Source organism: Rhyacophila brunnea, unplaced genomic scaffold (genome assembly GCF_057557595.1).
Source record: "Rhyacophila brunnea isolate RB1 unplaced genomic scaffold, BYU_Rbru_1.0 scaffold_19, whole genome shotgun sequence".
In the NCBI taxonomy this organism is placed as follows: Eukaryota; Metazoa; Arthropoda; class Insecta; order Trichoptera; family Rhyacophilidae; genus Rhyacophila; species Rhyacophila brunnea.
In genome coordinates this window covers 5,250,077-5,258,965 of record NW_028232848.1, presented here as the reverse complement: position 1 = coordinate 5,258,965, position 8,889 = coordinate 5,250,077, and the positions used below count along the sequence as shown (strand labels likewise).

The 8,889-nt window shown below is 35.7% G+C and overlaps 1 protein-coding gene across 1 annotated transcript; it reads left to right on the top strand.

Annotated features, from left to right (window-relative positions):
* Positions 1-152: 152 nt before the first annotated feature.
* Positions 153-8,889, top strand: epsilonCOP (coatomer subunit epsilon). Its single transcript, XM_085946226.1, has 6 exons — positions 153-310; positions 474-668; positions 5,605-5,696; positions 6,015-6,180; positions 6,603-6,827; positions 7,911-8,889. Exons 1-6 carry the CDS (start codon positions 209-211, stop codon positions 8,043-8,045), a joined length of 915 nt encoding a protein of 304 aa, XP_085802352.1. The 5' UTR covers positions 153-208; the 3' UTR covers positions 8,046-8,889.

Below are 8,889 nucleotides of genomic sequence, written 5' to 3'. Positions count from 1 at the left end.
AACCTTGGCTGTTTTGTTGTGCTATTATTAGAATTTTATGCGTACGCTACTTTAAGTAGCTATAGAGCTTTGAAATATTTTAACAGTAGGTATTAATTTTTGTTATGCCAATTTTTATAGACTATAGATTTGACTAGTATTATAGTATCTATGGATTTGACGTTTCTCTAAACTAAAAACTGACGTAAAGAAACAGAATCTTGTGAAAATGGCACGTCAGCAGCAAGAAGTGGACGAATTGTTCGACATTAAAAACTCATTTTACACTGCAAACTATCAACAATGTATTATAGAAGCCCAAAAACTAAAGGTATTTGTCAAATAATCTTTCATTCAACCAATTTTGTTTGTACACCAGTTTAGGTTAAGTCAATAAACATCGAACACTGTATAGTTTGTCAGATAAATTTGATATACCTATGTATCATTTAAGAAAGACTAGCTTAATAATAATACTCTTTGTTTTTACTTAGCCATCTACATCGGAGCTTGGCGTGGAGAGAGATGCCTATATGTACAGGGCATACATTGCCCAGAAGAATTACAGGGTGGTTCTGAATGAAATAAACACTTATTCGAATCAAAAGCTTCAGCCACTGAGATTGTTGGCTGAGTATCTGTCGGTTCCTTCAAAGAGCAATAGTATTGTTGCTTCTATTGATGAACAGGTAATCCATTATATTATTACTAACATATTTCCACACCAGACAATCGACTCTTTGTACTCCTGTACACTGCTAGTCGTTGTGTCATAAAAAATTATTCCCATTAGCCGGGTCGCACATCTAGACTCGGCGCGACCGCAACACGTTGAATATGTCAATGTGATTTTGTTGGTATTCACAAAACATAATATGTACAGTAGACTCCCGATTATTCGGTGTTGGGGAAAGGTGGCACATATAAAAGAAAAACACGGATAATCAAAACTATAGCCCCATTTACATGATTCACTTTTGATGATCATCACGGAGGAATCACCCCAGTGACCTGTGTATACGCACATTCATCAACGAATCATCGAAAGTGATCATCCGGAATCAAAAGTGAATGAAGTTCAACTGGTTCTACTTTTTGATTATTTTTTGAAAACTACGGATGATTGCAAATATGCTGCGGATGCGCACTGGTTCCCTGAGTACTGTCATCATATTATCCATGATATTACGTCGCATTACCCATGGTTTAATCCATCAACGACTCTTTTTCCTGTTCCCTTTTCTCTCGATGAAATTTCTGCATTCATGTAACAATCACAAGTTTTTTGAATTGCAACCAGCACCTCACCTCAATTTCACTTGACGCCATTTTGGAATGAATTGAGTATTTTACTTTCGGTGACACATGTAAACAAAAAATGAACACCTGCATTCAATTCCCTGCGTTTCCCTTCCACAGTGACTCGTCTAAATGAGCCTTATGCTTAATAATTACAAGATAAAAAGAACTTTTTAAATTCTGTTGAACCATATAAACTTAACTTGACTAGCTTAAACGATCAAAAAAATTTGTACTTGACATGTCATATTGATTTCCATAGTAACGCACGTATATATTATTAATTTAGTTGCTAGGACCCCAGAGCCCTAGCAACCAATAATAAACTTATAAAATAACTTTTCATACAAAACAGAATTAACTGAAAATGAATTCAATTCTGCTTAAAGATGGCTAAAAGTATTAAAAGAATGCATTGGCATCGTGTTCTGATATATTCTAAAAGTTTCAAATGTCTAGCTAGTCGGGAAGTTAGTTAAAAATCGATTGCAAGATTTGTACCGGACAAAGAACCACGGGACAAATAAGAATACGAGCTATGAAAAACGTTGTAAAATATTACATATTATACATTTTTAAAGCAGTCAACTATTTTAACATATTTAAAACTCATTATTTATTAAGAAAATCTATGATTTTGGTTTCTTTACAGGAATCTTTTACTTAATGATTTTCTATTATAAGTTCGAATTTTCTTAAGAGCTATTATATCGTTATATTAGAATTCCCATTGGTCGATGTACTCCAATAAAGTGTCAACAGAAGTCAGTGCCGTGTTGTGCGTTACTTATTATTTGAAAACGTGGATCACATGAATCATATTCTAACCACTCTTCAATATTTTCTCTATCAACATTTTCGAAGCCACGTAAATTTGTCATTAGCTCACATATTTCAGATAATATTTCACTTAACTATTTCTTTTATTCAACGAATAATTCACAAGATGTAAGAATGTACCATTCTGATTATTGAACATACATAATTTTGAAAAACACTTTCGCCTTGTCGCCTTGTAGCATAGAGGTAAGTAGTAGGTATAATGGTACATTCTTAAATCTTGTGAATTATTCATTGAATAAAAGAAATAGTTAATTATAAATTATTAGCAAGTTCAAGTAAGTTACATCATAAAAAATATTGGAGAAATCCACGACGTCGGTTAGTAATTGAAGTAATAGGTATCTACTTTGATTTAATAAAACAAAAACCGATTGCCAAAGTAGCTTGATTTAGAAGAACGCTGATGAGTAGGTATTAAAAAGGCCAGTAGTTAAAATTTATCGCAATTAGTACGTCACCTTGTAGCATAGAGGTAAATGCGACGGATGGGGCGGGGCGTAAACCGAGGAGATGCAGGGTTCGATTCCCTGCCGAGGTGGCTTATTTTTTTCAAAAAAAGATTTTTTCTATTGGTTATAATATATTTTCTCAGAAAGTGTTTTTCAAAATTATGTATGTTCAATATTACACTTGTCTCAGGCTGGATAAAATCCAAAAAATCATTTTCTACATCATTTAGTACTTTTTTGTTCGTTTATGATAGTCGCGTGATTTGACTGTCCCGGTATGGCCTCGTCAATGCACACAGTTTTGATTTATGACTATATCTCAGTCGAGGCGATTTTCAATCTGTGAAATAATATTGAAAGAATATGGTGCCGGACAGAACTTGAACCTGCATTCATCGGATTCCAGCCAATGTGCTATCAATTTAGCCATTTGCACGTGACAAATTACAATAAAATTAACCAATAATCATGTAACTGGAGCACTTCTAAAATTTCGTTAATATTGGCTACTGGCTTTTGTAGTTTGAATCAAGGTACAGACAGGGTATCCATGGAATTAAGCAAAACCGAATGGTTTATGACGGTCTCACCTTACGCCGGAACCGTTTATTGCCGCAATAAAACTTGTCGAGTGTTCACCCACTTGTCTGCGACTTTGTATATTCGGGTGCCGCGGTGTTCTATAATGCTCCATTCAAATAAATGTATTTGTACATGCATGTCTATGTAAAACAAGTATTCCTTATATTAAAACAGAAACATATTTTTTCTCTATGGTCAGTTTTTGATGTCTATGTGCACTTAACTGTCAAATAAACGATATTTTTTCACATTTTGCCGCTAGGTAGCCTTAGTAGTCCACATATTTTCAACTCGCTATTCAATGACATTAATATGTCATTGTCGCTATTACATACTTTCATATTATTTCTTTTATTTTTCTATTAATACTATGTACGAGGGTGGGTCAATAAGTCCTTAGAAAAGCCGACAGGTGGCGCGACTAGTACTGCAAGCGGTTTGTTTTCATGCAGCGGCACTACCAATTCAGTATGCTGCGAAGTTTCAATCAGATTGGTCGGGTTGTTGTGTGTTTCTCGTACATTTAAAAAAAAATTTGCTTGTGGAAAATGGAAAAATGGAAAATGGAGAAAATTGAGTTAAGAGTTGTTATTAAACATTTTAATATAAAAGGGTTAACAGCAAAGGAAATAAAAAATGAGTTGGATTTAGTTCACGGCATATCTGCTCCTTCACTTGCAACTATTTATAACTGGTTAAATGAATTTCAACGTGGTCGTACATCAACAAAGGATGAACCACGCTCAGGACGTCCTGTAGAGGTGACTACACCAGAAATGATCAATAAAATCCACGATATGGTGTTAAGTGACCGAAGATTAAAGTTGAGTGAGATAATTGAGGTTACAGGGATCTCAAAAGGTAGCGTCATTTCTATTTTACATGACAAATTGGGCATGAAAAATATTTCTGCAAGATGGGTGCCGCGTTTGCTCACAGTCGACAATAAACGCAGTAGGGTGGTGGCCTCTAAAGCCCTGTTGTCGCTCATGCAACGCAATCCGGATGAATTTTTTCGTCGCTTTGTGACTGCAGATGAAACATGGATACACCACTATACTCCCGAGACGAAAGAACAGTCAAAGCAGTGGATTGCGAAGGCAAACCATGTCCAAAGAAGGCGAAAACCGTAAAATCAGCTGGTAAGGTTATGGCTACTGTATTTTGGGATGCACGTGAAATTATTTTCGTTGACTATTTGGAAAAAGGAAAAACAATAACAGGGGATTATTATGCATCTTTATTGGACCAGCTAAAAAACAAATTGAAGAAAAACGGCCTCATTTAAACAGGAAAAAAATCCTCTTTCATCAGGACAATGCCCGTGTTCACACATGTTTACGATCAATGGCTAAAATTGAAGAATTGAAGTTCGAATTGGTCGACCACCCACCGTATTCGCCAGATTTAGCCCCCAGTGACTTTTTCCTTTTCCCAAACATAAAAAAATGGCTAAGTGGACAACGTTTTTTTTCAAATGAAGAAGTCATCGATCGGACAAATGCTTATTTTGAGGACCTTCCGAAAACTTATTTTTCTGACGGTTTAAAAAAAATTGAGAAACGTCTAACCAAGTGTATTGAGCTCCAAGGAAATTATGTTGAGAAATAAAAAAAAAATACAAAAATAAAACCTGTTTTAATGCTTTTTTCTAAGGAATTATTGACCCACCCTCGTACATTATGGCCGGATAATCCGAATGCCGAATAAACGTTATTGAATAAATATAATCATTACAATATAAACAAATGAAAGGAAATGGTTATCGTGATAGTATGCCTACCTACCATATAATTATTATGCATAAATCGATTCCAGCATAATCATGTGAATTGAGTTGTTAAAAATATTATATTATATTTATTTGATTTTCATGAATCTGCGTTTGATGTGTATTTACTAACGAGACTCTTAAATTCGAAAGCGTCGCCGCTTTTACGAAATCTGCGGCATTGTAGATTAGCTTCATCTACGAAAGCAAAGTTTAGTACCTATAAATAAAGCATTCATGATTGAATAAAATGAAGCACCAATTATAGGATCAATTGTAAAATAGATAATACCATTAGACAATAATCAAAATAATTCACTGAATCATAATGAAATACGGAAGAAAACAAGTACCTAGGTATGACAATTATCAACAAACGCGGGCTGTCAGTTGATCTGTCAAACATCAACTCTGACAAATTTAGCAATCGGTTCGCTAAACTTATGGTAGAGGGGCATTCGGTGTACGGATTCGGCGAGATGCTTATATACAAAATTTGGATGAACGCAATTATACGGGCGTATTATATATCTGGCGTAAAATCGCATTCGAAAATATTGGATGAAAGGGGCCTAATAATATGTACTTGCCTTGATTTCTAGCCGGCGTCCGAATCTCTCAAAAGTTTAGCCTTAACGTACTTGCACTTGCCAATAGTTTAATAGATTTTTTTTCTTATAGGTTTCAAAAGGTTTCGAGCTGTCGAATGATGTATTCCTGATTACAGCAGCAACGATTTACTATCATGAAAACAATTTGGAGTCAGCTTTGAGGTAAGGTATTTGACATTACATACATTCATCTCTACAAATTAGTTTAACGCTTTGAATGTTAACGTTGTGTGACGTCATAATTCTTGAAATTTAAATTCTAATTAATTTCTTCTATTCCATTTGAAACCTTTTTTATGACCTGGGTTTCACCTTGCATGTTAATCTATTTAATTGTATAATTTCCATAGGTGAATATGAATGGTGCCTGAAAATACTGAAGGCGAAACCTAAGTTGCTAAAAACGGTTCAAATAGAATAATATAAAACTTAAATCAAGTAGAAAACAATAGCCGATTTAAATTATATTAATCCTTTCAGGGTACTCCATGGATCTGATTCATTAGAAGTGTTGGCGTATGGTCTCCAAGTATTGCTGGCCCTCAACAGACCAGATCTGGCGAGGAAACAACTCAAACTTATGCAGGACAAAGACGATGATGCCACACTCACGCAACTTGCTCAGGCTTGGTCGTTACTCGTTCAGGTTGGTGCTTAAGTGGTTCTTACATAAGAGTGTCTATTTCCAAAAACCAATATGTCCACAATCCAATATTTGAGGTAGGCCACATTTTTGTATTTCATGTGTAAATGATTGGATCTAACACAAGGCCCACTATATTCGGGCTGGGCACGAAACTATGAATTTTGATCATAGTGCTAGTTATTGCTGATTCTTCGCATGCAATATAGTAAACATGATTGTTTTATATTGAAAAAAAAATGGAAATACGTAATTTACTGCGAACAAGTTACTGCATTGTATTCGAAGTTAAGCAATGACTAACACTACCATCGGAACTTTCCATTTAGCGCCACGACCTGACTATAGACTGTTTTGATTTAACCCCATTAATAATGATTTTGTTAAGTATGTTTTTCATAATAAGTGAATTTGTGTTAATGCAGGGTGGCGCGAAACTACAAGACGCCTACTACATCTACCAAGAACTCTGCGACAAGTTCTCGATTTCGGCGGGCATTGGTGCTGGACTATCAGCATCGCAAGGAGGGCGTGGCAGTTGGCCAGAGGCGGAAGGTACTGCTCTAGAGGCTGCTGCTAGAGACGCCGGACACCCCGATCTTTTGTTGGCCGCCGCTGTTTCTTCTTTCCACATGGGAAAACCACAAGAGGTAATTTGTTATTTTGACTTATCACAAAACTAAGTGAGTGTATAAATATAACCTTTTATGTCATCCACCAATCCTTGGCAACAGTTGCAGCCCTATTCTAGCAGGCGTATTTACTGATGACACATAATTTAACATCTGCACGTGGATAAACTCGACACGACTGTAACACGTGATTTTGCTGGCATTCACAAAATACATTTATAACGTTATGTACTGATGCACACAGCAACACTTTTGTCAGAAAAAACATCTGTTGGCATTTGCATCAAAGTTGGAAGACTCATGCACAGCGGTTCTCAAACTTCTTAAAATTTCCTGCGTGGCGGTGGTAAAACCATGATTTGCAAATGGTCACATTTATTTAAACAAGGTGGAGAGTCATTAGAAGATGATGACCATTGTGAAAGGCCAAATGACGTCACTACACATGAAATGTATTAAAATCGAAGATGCCCTTTTGGAAAGCGGTCAGTTAAAACTAATCGAAGTCGCAGAAAGGTTCAATCTATCCAAAATAACAATTTCCAGAATTATACACGAAAATCTTGGGATGTTAATGGTAAGCGCAAGATGGGTGACGCAAATGCTTTTCCAACATCAAAAAAAGTTACCATGTTGAATGTTCGAAGCAATTTTTAAAGCTGTTTGGCGTCAATCAAGAAGAGCTAATCAACAAAATTGTTACAGGAGATGAAACGTTCATCATTATGACCCTGAATTAAAAAAGGAGTCCATTCAGTGGCATAAAAAGGGTGGTTCAGCCCCCAAGAAGTTTAAGGTCGTACCATCGGCTGGAAAGGTGATGGCAACAGTGTTTTGGGATTCACAAGGAATCCTAATAATGGATTATAAATAAAAAGTACTACGCTATTATTCTAAGTCGCTTAAAAGAATCTATTAATATACTTATGCTGAGATATAACATGAGATCAATTCACCCATGTCTCTCTGTCACAAAAACGATGACTCTATAGTACTCAAACTCCCTCAAATCCTCGTCATCCACCTTCCTCGGTGTTACAATAATGACGTTACATTTGTCCGGCATTGATTTGAATTGATACGATTTCTCTTCTTCCGCAGGTCACAAACCGGTATTTATCCCAATTGCTGGACTCCAAAGACAAGCATCCTTTCATCACCGATTATCTCACCAAAGAGGAGGAATTCAAAAGATTAACACTGCAGTACAAACCATCCGTACTTAACAAAACATAATTATCCATTCCAATATATAATTTTTATTGATACTTCTATAATAATTAATATAAAGTGTTGCCACTACGTACTGAGAAAGAGAGCCTATTATTGCCATCTGCGGGTCTATTCTATACAAAAGGCTGCTTTCGTCCGCTAAAACCGCTAACTAGGGTATGCTTATATCGAATTATTAGCACGTATTGTAACAATTACAATTAGTTGGTATTAATTGTTGCAATAAATGCTATATTTTAACGGCATGCCCCTTGGCTGTGCTAAAATTTAGAGCATAAGTGATAGAGAGAGAGCGAGAGAGAGACAGTTTCGACTGATTAAACGGCTAACTGATTGTTACAATTACAATATTTCAATACAAAATGTATGTAATAAATACTAACACATCACGTTAGCACGTTAGCGGTCGATAGTCGCCTTTTGTATGGAATAGACCCACTGGAAAAAATTATCAGTGTGTACCATTTTTCGACGAACTACCTTTTTTATCAAGAGAAAATCGAGATATTTCATTTTTAACTGTCAAAAAGGTTTGTGGTCTTCAAATTTTGTCGACTAACGGAACGGAAGTATTTTTCGGGGAACCCCATCCTATACTTAGGACAATATATCTTAAAATAATTACATTTTTTTTACACAATTTGTCGAAGTCTAGATCTATTTGTCGAATTTTTTTTTTGACTCGCGGAACCCCCAGAGAGGTACTACTGAACCCCGGGGTTCCGCGGAACACAGTTTGAAGACCACTGCTTTAAACAAATGAAATAATAATTATATTATTTAATGTCTCTCTTTGTTTCTGTCATCATATACATTGTTCGAATAATGTTTATATTATACTGTATAA